The following is a 20,588-nucleotide window of genomic DNA, read 5'->3' as shown; positions in this document are numbered from 1 at the left end:
CTGGAAGCAACATTTCTGTTCGGCAAGCCACTTCTACCATTTGCGCTGCTCCTTTGGTGTTTGAATGGAATGCATCCTAAAGTCACACTTTCCAGATTGGAAGGGTAAATTAATATAAAAGTGTAGCATGCCGCAGAGGGGAGCCAGGCTACAGTAGTACAATAGTATTACAGAATGGCTTCAAATCCTATTTTCAGGGGTGTCTTTTGCTCCCATCTATGCAGTGCTGAGTTTTCTCATGGTATAGGCCACCTGACAGATACGTGGAATCATGTTTAAGTTGGCAGGAAAGGAGTCACCAAGGGAGCCTGTAAACCACGACGACCTTGGAATATTTCATTACAAAGGTGGCAGTCAACTGATGTAATTTGCCCTGTATTCGTTATCCATATTCTGAGAGGAATGCAGAGTGGAATAACCAGACAGGATGATTCTGAAAAGATGCACAGGCGAAGTTAAAGTAGTTCTGAAGAGGTCACAGAACCACAGAAACACAAAACTTGTACAATTCAGTGATGCAAGTGATCTCATCATCTCATGAACCTATGAGCTTTGTGGAGATGTCCTCAGGAATGTCTGCAGCTGACCCATTGCAGAACTATCATAGGACCATAGAATAATTTTTGTTGAAAGGGACCTATATATGGTTCAAGCCCCTGCTCAAAGTACAGCCAACTTCAAAGTTATATCTAACTCCAAAGTTAGATCAAGTTGCTGAGTCATATCCACTCAAGTTTTGAATATCTTCAAGGATGGAAATTCCATGAACTCTCTGGGCAACCAGTTTCAGTGTTTTCCCAGCCTCACTGAGAATTATTTTTTCTTAATATCTAAATGGAATTTCCTTTGTGGCATCTTCTGTCCTCATCCTTTGCTTGGCACTTCCAAGAAAAGTCTGGCTCCACGGCTCCATCTGCTTGATAATCTCCCACTAGGTAGCTGGAGATAGCAAGAAGATCACTCCACAGCATTTTTGATCGAACGCTTGGGAATTCTGCTAGGTGATAACCATGAGGTGCCTTAACAGTTAGAAAAACGGTTTACCTAAGCAGCAAAAGTAATTAAGTAGGTTGTAACAGTATGTAAATGGTTTGTATACACTCAATATATTTTGCATTAAAGTAAAACAACCACAGAGTTTAACAGCTGACATTTCAGTAATGAGTTTAACATTTTGTTAAAGAATAAACATGTCAATTTATGAGACAAAACAACAACAAGTTTTAAAATACTCATAGTCCAGTATTTCACAAGACAAAGAAGATTGTAGAAAGGAGGAGGAAAAGCATAAAGAATGAATTATTACTCCAGCCAAACTGGACAGGATTTTTTTTTATTTATTTGTCTTCTTTGAAGTAAGTGTAACAAAGTGAAAAGAAGCATGAGATACACCATTCGTAAGCATGTTAAACTTCTTAAAACTTGAGCTCATGGTATTATCCTGCCTGTGAACAATGCTACTAAGAGATAATAGTAACAAGTAAAAACTGAATGGGCTAGTAACTGTGAAATAGAAAAATAAACTATGTTGAGGCATGAAGAAAGCATTATATGGACTTAATACGATACAATGTGAAAGAAATAGATTTGTGGAGGAAAAGAAACATTTCTCTTAGGACGATTGACAACCTCATTTCAAAACTAGCAGTCATGTTTTTTAAGGGTGAATGACACATCTGCAATTAATAAGATTATGGGTCGAGAACCATCTTTCGTCATACTGGGTAAAACCGCTAACAGTACTGTGTGATTAAAAGCTTTTACTGGACAATCCAAAGACCTTCTGCTCCCACCTATCTTTAACAGTGCTGTCTGTGAGCTTCAGGTTTCCAGGAACAGGCTTTCCCCATTCTTCACACTCCCACGGAGCTGATACCGCTGCCCAGTCGCAGCACAGTGAGCTAGAGGCCCACCCAGCAGGACAGGTAAACCAGGAGAAAACAAGGAGCCGTAGTAGTATGTCCCTGATTAGCAATATCACAATTATGACTTTTTTTTTCCCCCCTTTGTTCTAGTTAAAAATTCTCTCTTTACCCCAAGTCTGAATTAAAGTTTTGGGAAACCTACTGAAACTTTCAGGGGTTGTACCAGATTAACTGAGGATAGATTTGAGGATATTTGAGAAGGCTTTCTCTAACAGTAGCAAAGGAAAAAAAAAGGAAGTAACTAAGGAAATAAAGGAAGAAGGAATCAGTTACTGATAAAGTCTTTCTGTAATGTCATCATGAGAAATTTTTTTCCTTATGGACTCAAACCAATTTGGACAGGTTCAGATAAAGGTGGATGGAAATACTGTCCTAAACACAGATTACCAAGACAAGATGCCAAGGATGGATTTACTCAAGAAGGGAGATTGTAAAGTAGAGACGCAAATGAGTTGGACAATTTCAACTTCAGAATTTTTACAGATTGCCTCTTCCTTTTTCCCAGGGAAAATTACTAGTGGTCACTGAGAATAAATGAGAGCTAAAGGTTCAACTTGATAGTTTTCAAGAATCGCAAGAGAAAAAACACTGTTTGAGTGTATTCTGAAACTGGCAGAAAACGTCTGTGTCTGCCTTCCCAGTGACCTGTATCTGCCATCTAATTCTCCCCACTGTTGAGCGCTGCCAAAAACAGCTTTCTAACTTACGCATCTGAACCTAGAACTGTTCTGGAAACGTACTAGCAAAAAGAAAGAAAAAGCTGGCTTCTGCAACAGATTATATTAAGGGAGAAGGGAAATAAACTGTAACAAGTAAACTGTAGACAAACCTGTTTCCTGTTACAGTTTTAAATTAATGGAAGTCACTGTTGAAGGATGGACAATGAACAAATAGTTAATTATTTTCAAATAATAAACACAAACTAATGCTAATTGCATAGAAAGAGTTATTCATATTAATATTTAATAATCACAATGCCACTTTTAAAATGATCTGTGTAGGTTAAACCAACTCCAATTTTAAGTCAGATAGTGTTACGTTCCCATGAAATAATTGCGAAAGTCCTAGCTGTGTGCCAAATGTATTAATCTCCTGAAAAGATAATGAGAAAATACTGACAACATGTTAAAAAGAGTAAAGACAGAACAAATGAATGTTTTCCTATAAGCAATCATTTCATGGGTTTTTGGGATAATTTAACATTGGGATAATTTAATATTGAATGAAAAAATTAAGTAGATAATCATAAGTATGATTATACAACTGATTTGACCTTTCAAATGAACATTACAAACTAAACATTAGATGATCTGTAATCTGAAATTAAGAATAAGGAGGAGAGTAACAGTGATGAAAATACGGTTACCTACACTTGAAACACCGTGAATTTTAAGTAACTCTAGGGAAGTCAGAAATTTTCCTCTAAAATTATCTAGAATTAAAATTGGAAAATTGGAAAACAATTATACTACCTGTAGTGATTCTCGCTATTTGTGACTCACTATCATTTGAATTTTATATTTTTCTATGAAGAAGATGGATGTGTGAAATAAACCCGTATCTAAATACCTCAATGCTTCTGACAAGTGCTTAAAAATAGCATAGATCAGAAATAAAAAATTGATTATAATAATAACAAAAAACATGCACAAATCCCATACTCTCAGTTTTTCAAGTAACAAATCCTAATAACATAAGGATTGCTAGAAATCTTTTATTGTGATGACAAAAGATATAACTCCCTTTTTGTGTTTTCTGTGAGATGGAAAAAAAATATTGACTAGGAAAAAATGAAAACCATAAATATACTTTTAACAGTTGTATTACATGGATATGAAAGACTAGACCCAATCGAATGAATGGAGAAGAGATTTCAGAGAAAAATCCAGAATATGTTAGTAAAGATTCAGGAGTGATCCCTTTGAACAGTCCCTCCTGTTCCCCCAATCCTACATGCAGTTACAAAGTCACCATCTAACATGGCTTCAGAATGGTTAAGCAGTAGTTCAAGATCTTTTAAATTATGATAGGTAAAAATATATACTGGTACAGAGACCTTTTGTCAATCAAGGCAAGGCCAACATGTCAATGGAGACTAGCATTAGAATTGAGGACTCCTAACTCAGACCTTGACATGTATTCCACTTCCCTAGAGCTTTAAAAATACACTTTCAAATGTGGTTACCAAATATTTCTTCTAATTAGAGTTGCTACCTCTCAGTAAATTCTGATACTGTGAAATGCAAGAAAGATATATCAAATTTAAATGCAGCAAATGTGTTTTATGAAATTACTTCTCAGTTACTCCTGTGTCTGAGCATATGCACAGGAAGCCTTGTGGTTGCTAAGGGTTTCAAGAATCACATTTATTTCATGATTATTTTAAGCACTATGAGTGGTACAGTCTGATCTGTAATTATGATTCAGTCATTAGAAAATAAATATTGAATGTGCTGTTAATTCAGCCAACATTTTGATATACTGAAACTGCAATCCCATACTGAAGAGTTAAAATACAAGTTCTGCAGCTATATAGCACACACTGAAATTCGTTAAAAACTTCACACTTGCATGGTGACAGAATAACCTTGGCCATTTAAATATTGATTATAGTCATACAAGAGGTTTTGCTTCAGGTAGGGATTGTCTGTTAGGTTTCTTTCACTTACCTTACCCAACTTATAAGTTTTCATATATAACTTAGCATAGTTATACCATGCGAATATTATCCTTTGGGTCTCATTTAGTATCAAGTTCAAGTTCATTTAAAGACTTAATCAAAATTTAGTCAAAAACTCCTAAGCTTTCTTTAGCACTGCACTGAAACCACACAAAACCACAAATATCTTACACGATTTCCACCTGAAACCATAAATTGAGCCAAGCTCTCTAAAACATTTTTGAATTTTAGCATAATTTGCAACATACCTGACTAAAGATATTGCATAGTGCCTGAGATCCCTTAGTGCCTCAGCCTCAATAATGTTAAAGACCTACTACTTGCAGCTCTGTAACCTCTCACAATCATCTTCATCATCACCACCTGCTGCCCTAGAGAGATGCCCCAAGAAGCTCGTCTGGGAACTGTTCTTCCCAGCTGCTGTTCTTCCCTGCTACCTTTCTCTCTCTCCCAGTTATTCATTCTTCCCTACAAGTAACTTTCCCATTAGAGCTGATGTATGCCATCAGATGCGGACCCAACTAACAAATTCTCTTGCATGTGAATTTGTCACAACTTCCTCTGTACAACACAAGGCATGTAATGAAACCTTTTCTAGTCAAGCTTTGAGTTTCTTTCAAACCCTTCTTTCACTTCTGCTAAGAAATCACCTACATATGTAATGCTAATTTCATTCCTCTATTTAATTGCTTTCCAGGCTGAAGCTTAATGAAAAAATTCCCAAACTTCCCGTTTCTTAGTAGGTATATACATTTAGATGTTTTATCCAATTGCATCGCTCCAGTCGTCTGGATACTCTACAAGTACAAAATTTAAAAAATAAAAAATGAATACACAAAGAAACATGACTGCTGTGTTCTTGTGGAAGAACTTCCCAAACTCAAACAAGTCATGCATTGAAGATTTGATTGAACTGGCAACCATATGTTCCATTAGCAGAGCAGAAACTTTCCTAACCAGCCTATTTTAATTAGTTTTGAGGGAACATATGAGAAACAGGACCCTCCCACTGACAGCTTAAAAAAGGAGGATGAATTCTTACATTACTGATTTATAACTCCATTGCGTTTCAGATCCAGTTAAAGGTCAAGCATTACTGAGACACCATATTGTCAATAATGGTCTTCAGTTTGTCACATAACCTACAGAAGACAAAATCTTGTTAGAAATCTAAATGATTGTAGGAATTACTTCAGTAGGCCTAACTGTCATGGAAAGAAGCATCCCAGAGAGAAACATCAGCTCAGCAACTTTTCCGGGGTGTGTCGTTTGTTTTACGAATGGACATCAGTTCTATTTCCATCCTATTCACAGACACTGATATATAATGAATTACTACACCATCTGATGTAAACAACACTGACATCCCTGTTTTTCCTGTCCCTTGAGCTGTTTTGAATTGACTTCAGTTTGTAAATGTCACAGATCTTATCCATAGCATTAATAATTGCATTTTTAAATTTGCATTATATAGGATTAAAGAAGAAGAATCTTCTTTATCTGTATCTTCTCATGGTCTTCTCAATATCTTGTGTTTAGTTAGTGAGACACATCAAAATATTCTATACTTCGCTCCGATCTTCTGTTAAATCTATATCCAGCTAGTCTCTCCTTACTCTAAAACTCTTATGACTATTTCTAACATCTCAATTGCCATATTCCCATTTCATAATCACTCCATCAATCACAGGCAAATAATGCAAAGTTTATAGGACTACTTTGTAAATTGCAAATTTTCCTGCTAATCGCTTTTGCTGAATAGTTATGTTTCTGAATATTCTTAAATGTGAATTCTGAAGATTGACATTTGATCTATAAGGTTCCTCTGCATGGCATATATGTTATATAGAGTGCTAGATAAAGCTATTTAATCTTGAAGTTGCCAAATGCTTGAACAGTCTGTACGTCTCAAAGTGTTCATTATAATCTAGATAAATTCACTCCCAACAAGCTGGGAAATAAAATGCAAAATCATCAGCTGTCAAAAATCATGCTTGAAGATGATGAAATACTTTCAGTAAGTCTTATCTGCTGAAGTTAATGTGATAAACACACAAAAAAGGCACATATCCCTTATTCCCCATGGCTGCTTTAAAAGCTCCATTTCTGTTGCAAACAGCAGCTTTGAGCACATCGTTCAAAGAAGTTGTGAAGAGGCAAAAGTTAAGCCTCTGCCTCTTGCAAAACATTCACACACACTCTTTTTTAGAATAACTTCATGGTAGAGGAAGGATGTTTCCAAACAGATTACCTCACAGCGATGTTCCTCCCATCACATTTGAGTGTTGACTCTACATTCTTACAAGAAATTTGTATCCAAATCTAAGTACCAGTGGCAATTACCAGAGGAGAGCAGTTAGGTCCCATCTCACTGTCTGTGCTCGAGAAAAACTCTCTCAGCTCTAAATCACAATACCTCATCATAGCAACTGCCTCTCACAGACTTGCAATAAGGGTCATAACATGTTTCTGACACTGGGATGGTCACAGAGTCATTGAATAGAGAGAGGTCTGTTGTTTTAAAAGCATTTCTGCTGGAAGGCATTTCTGCAAAGGACAGGCTTGCGCCCCAATCCCTCTCTCCTTCACTTGACCCAGACTCCTTTTAGTATGATCTTAATGCGATAGATAGTTGATCTCAGCACACAACTCAGCGCATGGAGTTTCTCACGTCAGCGAGCAGGTACACTGAGCGGTTGGTCGGCGAATCTTTGTCTTCTCTCTGGCTCCGAACTCTGGTGTTCCCTCCCTGCTGCCTAGTACTACCAGAAACTACATTTTGCTTTAGTTACGCTTGAAACTCACAGATGATATATCTTCTTATGCAGTGCTATCTCCTCAAATGATTATCATACAATTATAAAGAAATGGATCTCTCATTATTCTTTCTTTTATTCTACCTCCAGTTCCCTCTCATCATCCAACCTCAAATCATTGGCATAGAGGGGGTGGTACCCCATGCTGAACTAACGTGCTGAATATCTCTTTTGTTCCTTGGGATTGGAAGATCCAGGTGGAAGAATTTTGACACTTGTCCTTGGAAAACAGCATGCACTGAGGTAGGAAGTCCTTTTATACTGGGCATAGCACGACATGTGGTACAGTTTGGTTGCTTGGTACACCCTGTCTTCCTTTTCATGTCTCTCAACGTATATACAACTTACTGATTTTATATTAACAGTCAACAGATATTACATACAGACCTACATAAAAATAACTTACAGAGTACAATTTTTTTTTGAAATGGCAGTCCCTCGTATTCATCAGCTGGCAACCAAAGAACCTGGTCTGATATGGTGCCTCAGCTAGCTCTCTCTGCCCTGTTCCATCTCATTCTTTCTACAGATTACTGCCCTCCGCATCTGACAACACAAGTGCATGTGTAATATAACAGCTCTCTAACCTGATACTGTCAAAACAATATGATTTACCTTGAATATGTTTTAAAGTAGGCAGGATTTTTACTGCACTCTTTTGACAGAACCAGATCAGGGGCCATGCGTATGTGCAGCTATGCTATGAGACGTATCGAGGATAGTTGGCTGAGCTGGATTAACTGGACCAGTACATATGACCATGCCCTCTACCATAAACATAAACCTACTTCAGTCCAAGCTCTAACTTGTCATTCCGTTTAGAACTAGTCCTATATTTCTGTTGAAATTAAACCTAAACACTTGAAGCATCAAAATAGAAAAGGTATACTTCTAAAATAGAAAAGGTATACCTCTAATACATAGCTTAATCGTGCCTTCCAGATGGGATTCATAGAGTCCGGTTTTTTCTAATTCTATTTTTAAAGTGTGTAATGGGACCGGAAGGACAAAGCACAGATCTCTATTTGTTGGGACAAAATTGTGAAAAAATACAAATAGTTGTATTCTGAACTATTCTGAACTATTGTGGACCATTGAATAAAGTATTACAATCAAGAGCTGCCTCAGTCAGCATGCATCCTAGGAAAAATACCACCACCTTAATTCAGATGTCTTTTTTTAACTGAATAATTATCAATTTCAACAAATCTATTTACAATAAAAGATTTTTTTTCATTCAAAAGACAGAACAAGACATAAATGCTTTAATAAAATGGCTGTAATAATTACAGTACAATTTTGCTGCAAAATCATTACCGTCTCAGTAAATCTGAAGAAAGGATATAGTACATACAATATATATAACAACATGAAAAACATGAATAGGGTTTTTATTTAAGAATGTAATACTGCAATTAAAACAGACGAAAAAGAAAAAAGTAAGAGATGCTAGAATTCAGCACTCTGTTATGTGTGAAACTAACTTCTGGCATTTTAAAATGTTTAAAATAAATGTTCTGCTGAAGAATTGCCAAATCGAAGTACTCAAAAGTAGATCTTAGTAATGAAAAGTAGAACCCTAGAAAAGATTAAACAATCTTGAGAGATGTATAAATGTTTAAAGGAGGAAAGAATCATGTGGATAAAATTTCCCCTATATTCTTTAAGAGTGGCCACAAATAGGATGAAGCATAGCATTACCATTCTTACTTACACGTGTAAGCTTGATCTAGGATTTGTCTATATGAGAAATTAAATTTGAATTAAGGTCAGGTGTGAAACTGGAATTCAGTACGTATCCTTGAATAGCTCCATCTCTGAATACTTCAGAATGGATAGAACCAAGCAGAAAGAAGCCCCTGGAATTCCTCCAGGAGGAACGCTTCTGGAACACTTACTCTTGAACAACATCACATGTTAAACCGTATCTAGCATATAGCATATGGCATATATGCATATTGGTTTCGGTTCTGTAAACAATTGTGACAGGCATTGTAGCAAACCAAATAAAAAACATTTGTAGTCAAGGCAAAAGGGAACATTCAGTGTCTGGAATACAGTTGCCAGTTTTATCAGTCGGTGAAGTGCTCAGGCCCCTCAGCGTACAGAGTTCAGGCTTTGTAGGGCTGGGAAGGTAAAGTGGAGTAGAGGCCATTCCTTCATTGCTGGTGTTCTCTCTGTCTTAATTCAAGCTGCCTGTAACAGAATCGCCTTTATTCCTTCCATTCCTCTCCATCCATATGTAATAAAAACAGACTAATAGATTGTCGGAACATTATGCAGAGAGTAGCAAACTGCAGCCTGGCTCTAACCTGGAGGACAGTAGAGGTCATTGTCCCTAGCATATAATCGCTTACATTTTTCTCTACTGGACTCAGGACTAAGTCTTCCTTCTTACACTTCCAACAAAGCGCTTTAACTCATCTCTCCTGATGAGACTTAACTACAATGGCTGTTCACATTGTCTTAGTTGATTTGAAAACATGCCATTAAATCAGCTGGACTATCAGCCTATTCAAATAAAAAATGACAATATTTTTATAGCTTCCAATATGTTGATGTTCCATGTTTGTAATGGAGCATACCTCAGAAGGTGTAGTCCAGAAGCTATCATGTGTTATTTTTGTCATGTCTTTTGTTTAAACTGACAAAATCTAGCAAACACAGACTGCAGTTCACCTTGAAGATATTATTTTAAACTTTTGTTCCTCATTATATGTGTAGCTGACTGTACTTTGCCTGGTTTTATATGCTTTATACATATTGTAAGTGGAATAGACTGAAAATTCAGAACCTAGTGCTCAAACTGATTATGATAGTACTCAAAAACTAAGTTAAAATTTATATTGGCTCATCAACAACATTTTTGCAGCATACAACATTTTACTTAATTTCTCCATATCTCCAGGTGAAAGAAAAAAGAATAGATGTCTTTCAGCCTGAATAGTAGCAGCAGAATTTTTCAAACTGTGTCATGTTTGTCTTTCCTGCAGAAGACTGTAAGTTTGAATGTTCTACAATTAATCATCATAAGTTTGAATGTTCTACAATTAATTATCGCTCAGTTCAGAGGAGCTACACCAGTGTACAACTGGTGCTTCTAGCTAAAGAATTAGATCCAGAAGCAGCCTTCTAGAAGGCAACGTACATGGATGCGCCTTATAAAAGCACCTCTTGTGCTCTTAAGACAAAAGACACTAAAAAAAAATTATCAGGCTTTTGATACAACACAATGACCTTGTTTTTTTGGTTGTTAAATGATACACTGCTCCATTACTTTCTAAAAAAGTCCAATTTCAAAATGAATAAAATAAGTAAATAATTGCTTGTGAAATTGTTTAGAAATGTTCTGTTTGTTATACACACAAATAGTATGAGAAATCTTTCAGCTGGAAAACTGTTGAGCATCTAGGTATGCAGTGGTTTATAAGAAATTTTCAAAAACAGCTTTTAATAACATAAAATATTGTTCTTAATTTCTATACCTTTCTAGGAGTCAGAAATTAAAAACCGAATTCTTCAATGTGATATTAGAACAACTTCTCTAAATGTACCCCTCTAGGGACTAGAAAAGTCTAACCTGAAAAGTTCAGCTTCCTTATGGTCATGACTAACATAATTGCTAAATTGTGCTTCATTTTTTATAGCTCTATTGAATGAATCACTATTCTTCAGTCTCTCTGCAAATCCACGACATTCCTTCTAAGTAAGATCCTAGTTACATTTGAATTTTGGAATAGAAAACTAGTAAAGTTCTTGATTTTATGTTATACGATACTGTTTGTTTATACATTTACGAAGGACTTAGGAAAAACCTATGTGTATAATAAATAGCATGCATGATCTGAAATCAAAATAAAACCAGAGCAGTTTGTTAGATATATAAAGTTTAGCTACATACTGTGATTTGCCTGTCATATTCTCAAACAATACATGTTTGGTTTTCCACTGTTTTTCCGTCTCTCCTATGGCAGGTATACTTTTTATTGCAATCCTCAGTTTTGAAATCAAATTATTCACTTTAATCTAAAATAACATCACTCAGAGAAGTAGACCAATAGTTTGCGCAAGAAAAACAAGGCAGCTTTAATACCAGTCAACCCAGACCTTGATCAAGGGATGGACACATATGCAATTAGTGCTTACCTGAATAAGGAACATAGAGAGATACCAGAGAAAAGTATACAGGAGTTACATTTTATAAAATGAACACTAATCACAAAGTGCCTTGAAAACGTTCAGTTACTTGTTAGGAACATATTACTTTCATCTGCAAATGTCTACATACTTCAGCCTGAGCATTCAGTGCACGACATTCTTCAGCAGATAATGATGGAAGAAAAACCAAGTACAATGCTAAAAAACAATTCTCGTGCAGGTGGTTTCGTACATGTACCTTGATCAAGTAAATCACGTAAATAAGAGCTCAACTTTAATGAGACTAATGTTTACATTCTATCGGATTATCACCATTGCGATGAAAGGTCTCTACTTAAGATCTTATTGCTAATACTAGGGGAAGAGATTAGTCACGTTAGAGTGCGATTTCATTCTGGAAAGACAATCTGAAAATGACAGCGAATCAGATGGATATCACCTTTTTGGTAGGCCATCACTCTTTCTTAGATCGACAAACGACTATAACTGCTAAAGACTTCAATGTGCTTATATGGATTGAATACCAAAGCCAGTACCCTGGTTGGCTATCTCTCATGCAGTGTTCAATAACACTTTATTTGACCATACTAGGAAGTGTGTCTTCTGAACCGTTTTGTATCTATCTCAACTTATTATTTCTGGGAGCTTTGTTTCTTTAATGCCATATTTTATGGTGATTGTTGACTAGAAATTTTATTGTAAAGAACATTAAAGGAAATTTTGGACTCTAAGTGATTTGTATGTTGACTCAAGGATTCAAGGATACAATTTGGAAAGATGTGCGATAGATTTCAATGTCAACATTGGCCAGAGATTTCCATTCTGTGTGAGCATACACATACAAAGAACAAGAGAAATAAAAGCCATATTTCTTTGTACAGTGAGGATGTACCTGAAAACATTTATGGAAAAGAAAAAGGATTGCAAAATACCCAACTAGAAAGCGGATATAGAGCTGGAAACTCAGTTGCAGCTTATTAACAGCTCTGTAGGGCCACTGTTGTTGGAACTATTCCCCATGTACAAAGAAATGAAATACACTTTGGCATAGGAAAATATGCACTCGCCTTGAGGCTGGGGGACCAAATCAAGCAATGAAGAAATCTAAATCTAGCTTTTTAACATTTAAGGTAAATGCAACAGTTGTTAAAAGAGCGATTCTCTCTCTTTTTAAGAATCCTGTGCTGCAATCCCTAATTGATTAACCAACAGGATGCAAGAAACTCAGGCAAAAGCCCTCTTGCATCATTCATGGAATAGGAATGGAAATGTGAATAAGCCAGGGTAGAGACACCGACATTTAACACAGTAGTTAAACTAGCAAAAACATTTATGCAATTTTCTGATGAAGAAACTTGCCCAAGGCTCAATAAAGTGAAAAATTAAAGTGACATATGCAGGAACAGCTAATGGTTATGAAAAATCAGACCTATGTGAACCAAAAAGAAAAAGATATGATCTTTAGCATAACTGTTGGGAGATTAAACAACCTATATGCACTTTGTACCTTTATCTATTAATCTTAACTTTTTATTATCGTCCAGATTTGCTGTCTATTGCAAATGCAATTCTAACTTTGCATAGATCAACAAGTGTCTTAAAACGCTGCTTACATTCTTTTGTTGGATACATATTAATATATTTTACATGAAAAAAATATAAGTAAAATCAATGTAATAATTTTTCTTCTGTAGATACCAGATCAGGTATTAAAGAAAAGGCATTTGTATTACTGTGAATCAGATTGAATGTGAATTTAATCCAGGGAGCAATTTAAAGTGGGTTTTGCCATAAAATACCTGCTTTCTGCTCTGGTTTTCAAAATGTACTGGTACATAAATACCTGCTTAAGCTTTTCATTCACTATGTTTATTATTTTCTGGTCATGCCAGATGCATTTAGTTTAAATTTCGATTCAGAATAGTTAATCTCACACTATTCTCTGGAATACACTTACTATAGTTCAAAAAGGAGCAACATTAAATGAACAAACACCAAGCAATGGAGTAAGATACACTTACAATACAAAGAAATAAGCCTTTTCAAAACTGATCAGATGAAACTGCAATAGCAACTCTGGATTAATCAAAAAAAGATTAGAGGAAATTAGAGACTAGAGGATTAATCAAAAGAAGATGTAATTATTTGGTGATAATAGAGTTGGAGGAGCTTACCGGAGCTATACTGCTACATTTTGATACACTCAGAAAAGAGATCTTTGCACCTCTACCACAAACATGATCACAGAAATGACCTAAAAATTTACTAAACTTCTATGATCTCATTTATATTATCTAGTTGTCTGAAATGGATGTCAATTTTATTTGTAGTAGGAGGAATTAACTAATTCTACTCACAGGCAGAATGGATTGACATACAGCTACATATTTGATCCTAAATTCATGTGAACCCCCAAAATCTGACAAAATGCAGCATAATCACGGGAATAATTCCTTTGTGAGGGAAATTTGTGAGTTTTACCCTTCTGGCTTACCACCTCTGGCTAGAAATACACTATCCTATCATTTTTGGGCTGAAAATCTGGGCTGCAATTCCATTTCATTAATGACATTAACTTCAGAGGTCTAACTGTGTTTTGCACCTGCAAACCCCATTCTTTCAGAAGCCTGTGACAACTGCAGAGTAAAATGATTCATATTTTTTAAACAAAACTATTGTTTATTCAATTCAGCTAAAAGATGCAGAAAAATACTTGCAAAGATTAAAGCAACAAAGCCTGTACCTTTTCCCTGTGCTTAGCTGTTACTCTTTCCATTCATCTTAAGTTGCCTCCACTGGACAAAGTAATTTCCTTTCTCTCTATATTTATTCCTGTTAGGCTTATTAATGTCATCTTTCCACTTGCACTTTCTAGTCACATTATGCCTAAACCCTAATCTTGGGTCCAAGCAGGTGAAAGACAAACTTCACCCCAGACAAACCTCTAGGCCTTGCTTTACTGTTGTTCCCTTGACACTTTTACTCTAAACTAAGCCTGATCCTTTCCATTATCTTGTTTCTTGTTTACTTTCTTGCCATTTGGCTTCTTACACTCAAACAAACATACCAAATAGGTGAACTGCAGTAACAGCATTAATAGAGCATTTTCCCTTACTTTCCACTACTATACCATTTGTCTACAAAATACACTATACATGACCATATCACACTATCTATAGCTCACATAATATACAACCACAGTCTAAGTTTAGATTTATGATTTGATCTAATTTTTTTCAAATTTGTTTATCTAAAATAATATGAAGGGAAATACATGCAACTAAACAATAATCAAGAGTCATTAGGCAAGGCAGTTTCCTATGGATGATTTTTGAGAGTCCTGTTCTAATGACAAAACAGGTGCTTATTGTTAATATTGAATTGATGTTTACATATCCAGATTATTGGAATTCATGACTTAGTGCTAACTTTTGTTGAGAACAAATGATCTTTCCTTTCCTCTCTGCTATTCTTAGTACATATCAAGAATCTGATTGATCGGGTCGGTTGGTTTGGGTTGCAAGGCAGAGGTTTTTTTCATCAGCCTTGTAGCCTCTTCCAAGCTCCAAATTTGGGTACACGGCTGATTGATTTTGTAATGGCATAAAAGATATCAAGAGGAAAACAAGTCATCTCTAATGAAAAAATTATTTGATTTTGCAAACCTACTACGTACACTCCATTTAACTCCACTGGCCTTCTACTTGCAGAAGGTTTAAAAATTAGGTCTTAAACTACCAATTTTAGGTGTCTTATAAAGCAATCTATTTTTTCCTTTCTTTGATGGTGCTGGAATAAATGCAACTTGCCACCTAAAAAATCACTGAGTTTTTCTGTAGCGTCCCTTGTAATACTGTAAATTTGATACATATAAGGCCCGTATCTGCTTTGGAAATTAAAATTACCTTTTCTTCAGATTTGCTTTAATGTTTTCTTGCGATGAATAATGCAGTTTTTTAGTTGCTTTTCTGAATCTTGTCAGCGCTTCCCTATCCCACGTTTGTAATACTGTGGCACTTTTCCAAAACATATTGTCTCATAAATCTTATTTAACCAGAAAAATCTTTAAACAGTATTTTGCAGACCTACATCAGTGAATGGACATGGAAACTTTTCTGTTATAAATAGGATTATAGAAACCCCATAAAAGTCCGTTTAGAGATTTTTCAGACCTTTTAGAGATTTTGAGTTTTAAAAGGAAAGCTAACATAAATATATCATGATAATCCTATTCACGATGCCTATAGAATCTCTATTTAATGGACCTGTCTTTGCATATAACTAGCAGCTCATAATTATTAAAAATTTAAACACTGCTGTAAGATGGATTCATGCTAGTGCATTTCCACTATTAATTAAAAAAAAGTCCCTGCATTTTATCTACTATTGGATCAGACGGAATAATTGTGTGATCTGCCAGATCATTTGTCAGTGACCTCATATACAACTGGACTGTTTTTGTGATTTAGCTGCTAGATTTAGCTAGCATTCCAAAACTTAAAATGAAAATGTACCATTTTTTAATAACCACAGTTAACCAATATGTCACGGTGGTTCTTTCCTAAAATCACATGTTCTCTTTTACATTCAGATTTGACATAATATTTAACCTTTATATCTAATACTACAGGCATTCATATCACTTAACATCATAGTAAACAAAAGCACAAAACCTTCCTCAGACATTTCAGTGTGTTCCAGAAAAAATACAAAGTAGTTATTTCTGAATAGCCTAGTTTATCAAGTACACCATAAGACTGGACCTTTTTCTCAACCTGAATTTCACCGAAAATGATACAGCTTTAGAAGAAGTTTAGTTTTGAATAATTAGCAATTTCTTTTGAAGAAAAAAAGCCTGTATTTTGTCAAGAAAAGTATTTTTGGTAGGGCACAAAACAGTGGAAGCATTTTGCGGTCACTTTGCATTTTTCTGAATGTCCACACTGGTACATGACACAGCAGCTCTACGTCTTCAGCAGTTGATTTTCGCATGCATCAGACCCCAGGACTGTTCCACTCATCTAAACTAGTAGGAATACTAGACCTTCTCTGTTTAGCTGATGTAATTATATACCAGCCAATTCCAGAATGTCTATTTTGTCAGGGGCACTATCAGCAGCCCAACAAAAAAACAACAGTTTTGTCCTAGTTCCTTATCTTGATGATTTTATAATCCAGTTTGATCACGATCACTCAGACTGGGACACTGGAACAGAATATAGAGGTTGTCCAGCTATGAAAATAAGTGTATTAATTCACAATTCTGCAATTTTTTCCTGTATATATATTTTCTTTAAGGAAACTGATTGTATTCTTTCAGAGAGAAGGTGGTGCAGCAGAGATGGAGAAGAAGCAAAAAAGGATATATATAAAAATCAGTAAGAGATATAAATGAACCTATTAAGTTCAAACTCCACTCATATTCCTTTCAATAAAATTAAAATTCCTCTTATAACTAATGAATAAATTACTAACAACATCATTTAAAATCACTATGTAAATGTTGTCAGCTCAATAAAAGGTGCCAAATTCTACACTTTAAGCTGAAATCACCTAAAAAGAGCTATTTGCACATAAATGTACACATTCTGAATATAGTACCCAAGCAAGCTCCTCTTCCAAGAGAACAAAGAGGAAAAAATTATGCACTCAGCATCAATGCATTCAAGATCAACTCTACTGATCCCATTGACTCTATGGAGCTAGCTAGATTGGACACTAAATTTCCTCTCTTCAGAACAGCAGGAAATTTATCATGTGCAGAACACCTGATCTAAAGGCTATTTATGTTCATGGAACTCTTTCCACTAACCCCAATGGATCTGGATCGGTATATTCCATACTTTCTGCCAGGAACTGCAATAAATATCAGTTACATTTTCTAGCAGGTTTTGATCAACATACTACCAACGTATTCAAAGAAACTTGTCTCGTTCTTTACGTGTATAGGACAAATTTCCAAGGCAGGCTTATAGGATGAATTAAAAAAAAGATAAAAGATTCTGGAGAACTGAGGCATAGTGTATCTACTATGCAGAAGTTTAAAAAGCTCCTGAAAGCACAGTGTAGATTTTTGCTCTTGTTTCGTTCAGTCATTTTTGACAGAATGAAAGGAAATTTCAGCTTCAGTTCTTTGTCTCTAGAGAGACGTACCCATCATCTGAAAGTATCTACAAATGTCAGAAAGAAAAGCTGTATTAAATTACTTAAAGGATCTGAACCGGCATAATAGCAAAAGTTCCCTCGAACTTTTAACTGTCTATCAATACAGGAAAGCTGTCCATTAGCATTAGCTGGAGAAGCGTAGCTGAAAACGTCTGGGATCTGTCCAAGCAGAAAAATTAAGGAAAACTACTGCAACTGTCAATGAATAATTTTCTTTAAATTTCTTTTCTCTGAGATGTTTTTCTACACATCACTGTGAAAGAAACCCTTCCAAGGAACTGCATATACCTGATGTGCCGGAATAATTGGCCTCCTCCCATGACCCAACGAGCTGTGCCAAAAGCAGCTTTGCTGCTCGTATGCTTTCTCAAGCTAGGTCAAAGGGAAAGAGCCAATCTGCGGAGCAATCGAGTCTGTCTGTCTTCAGGCTTGAGGTTTGGCGTAAGTTTCAACTCTGGTATCACGTTAAAATGGCTATTGTTAAGAAAATTGTGAATCGGACTTGAAAAAACATTAACAAGTTGGATAATCAACCTTAGCTCTGGAAATGAAAAAATACCCAGCATTCACAGTAAAATTATAACGTACCACAACTGCCACTAACACCCATCTCAAGTAAGGAAGGCTTTAAATAATAACAAGAAAGCTCTTCTTGTACTGATTTTGCTCTAAGTCCTTAGCATTTTAAACTGTGTGGCCAATCTGCTCTGCAACACTTATATGTTTGAAAGGCACCTTGATGGGAATGCATTAAGCCTGTTTTTCTGCCTTGCTCTCAGAAGGAAAAGCAATAGAGGCATGTGACTATGGAGAGGGTTAAAAAGTAATTAAATGTACACAGAATACAGCAGAAGAGACAGATTTTCCATTTTCTTCAGCCAGAAAAACATATCAACCTCTTTAAAAAGCCAGTGCATATAAATAATGTAGCTGCTTAGGTCATCTGCAAAGCTTTCTATATAGTAAAGAATTGAATTATGGTTTCCTGTTCCGTTATTTGTTGTCTTTGGTCAGTACCCAGGTGCATGGAAAAGTTTTCAAAGTAATGTTTATCACTGGAAAGAAAATTCTCGAGAGCTGCAGACTGGCTAGGCTTTTTAGCAGGAAGAAGAGGATTTGCTTAATATTGTTCTGGCACACAAAACATAAATCTGGTCTCAGAGAGAGATGCTACATACTCTAGTCCTTTATTACTTCTTTCACAAACTGTATCCTAACAGAACTGACAGAAGGTTTTACAAGCCTTAAAGTGCAAATCCTTCTGTGTAAATATACATGTTCATTTTTAGTTATTAGCTCTACAAATTGTGTTGCTTTGCTCCTTTAATATTGTGAACCAGTCAGGTTTTGAATGGTCTGTCATTTATCAAAGTTCACCTCAAGAACAGCTGCGGCAGAGCCAAAACTGGAGAGGTTTAGAGCTCAGTCATGTACATTTTACCCACAACAGCAAGCAATTACGTGTATAAGCAGTTCATTAGCATCGAGAGGGAGACTATGTAATTACAGATTTGTACAACTCGGCCTCAAAACAAAATAGAAACAAAAACAGGAACTTAATTGCTGATCAGTCATCTTATATATTAAATATACATTATGCCCAGAAACAGGAGGCTCAAATCATTTATCTAATAGAGGCATCTAGCGCCATTTGAGATGCCCTAGAGTATCTCACCTGGTGCCCAGCTGCTGCTCCAGAAGAGCGCAGGTATCCTGCAGGTCCTGTGTCATATCTGCCAGCCCTGCGTGGATGTCTCGGTTACCCTTAAGTGTCTCAAATGGCACTAGATGCCTATATTTTAGCGACTGATTCAAGCCTAGGCTGTCATTTCTTTACAGGTTAGGCAGAAATACGCTCCTTCAGACAGAAGATCACAAATCACTGAAATCTACTTTAAGACGAACGGGAAAAGGGTTGCATTTCTTCAGAGACAGAGAGTGTGTGGGATGGTGCTACTGCAGTATGACATAAAAAGCCTGGTCTGGTACATGTGTTGTGAGGAGAACGGAAAAAAAGAGCGAGCGAGGGAGAGAGAACGCGTATACACTGCAGTCTTCTGAGATGGGAGAAACACAGTTTTCCCTTGTTCTGTATGATACAGGATTTTTCACCTTTTGTCATTGATTATAACCGACTTTAACAAAAGAGGCGTCACAAACTACCGTGCCCAGGTTTCACCTCACTTCTCAGTCCAGTGTGAAGCCTGATTAACACACATAGGAAACCTGATTCTGTCTTATACCAAAATCTTTTTACGTCACCAACGTGGTATTAAAGGGCCATAGACTAAATTGGCTTCCACCCCTGGGCAAATAATTCACTGGCTGTTATGTAAATGGGAATAAAATTCATCTGATTTAATGCATGGTAAATATTTGTTGTTCTCTTTTGAGCCCACGCTGCACAGTCCTACCGTGACCTCTGCGCTGCTAACCCACCTTACCAGTTACGAGGTCTGACTGCCCCCGCCACCCAGGACGCGCATGAGGGCTCCCGGGTTAGGACCTCCCTCATCCCCTTCCCTGCCTCCTGGTACTAAATGTCCTCTGTCACTCTCCAAAACCTCTCTTAAGTTAGGACAGGGGCTGCAGTTCTTTGGGGTGAGGCAGGCTAAGATTTTTTTCTCAGACTGTTCTGTGAGATTGCATTTACCACCAAACGGTAGGACTCACATAACTCTTCACTGCGTATTAAACTAGAATCCAGACTCTCACCTGTACTTCTAAAGGTATCTGCTCACTTGGCCTTCCCAGCCCTTCAAATCCCACGCAGGTACTTCTGTGTGTGGATAGGAAAAGAACTGAAAGACAAACCTGCTTAAAAGCTGTGCTCATCTTAAGCAA

The 20,588-nt window shown here is 36.3% G+C and overlaps 1 protein-coding gene across 5 annotated transcripts in view; it reads right to left on the bottom strand.

Moving 5' to 3' along the window:
* Window positions 1-20,588, bottom strand: part of PDE1A (phosphodiesterase 1A) — a 190,286-nt gene that overhangs the window by 59,941 nt on the left and 109,757 nt on the right. Inside the window, exon 1 of one of the 5 annotated variants that reach the window (XM_009676326.2) lies at window positions 19,420-19,663. The exons of the other annotated variants lie outside the window; for them this stretch is intronic. Within the exon in view, the coding sequence (XP_009674621.1) occupies window positions 19,420-19,475 (56 nt within the window). The 5' untranslated portion in view covers window positions 19,476-19,663. Of the gene's footprint in view, window positions 1-19,419; window positions 19,664-20,588 lie in introns of those variants that run through there. 5 annotated transcript variants of the gene reach the window in all.

The sequence above is a fragment of the Struthio camelus genome, chromosome 6, assembly GCF_040807025.1.
Source record: "Struthio camelus isolate bStrCam1 chromosome 6, bStrCam1.hap1, whole genome shotgun sequence".
In the NCBI taxonomy this organism is placed as follows: domain Eukaryota; kingdom Metazoa; phylum Chordata; class Aves; order Struthioniformes; family Struthionidae; genus Struthio; species Struthio camelus.
The sequence above is the reverse complement of the archived record's forward strand: the minus strand, read 5'-3'. Positions and strand labels throughout refer to the sequence as shown.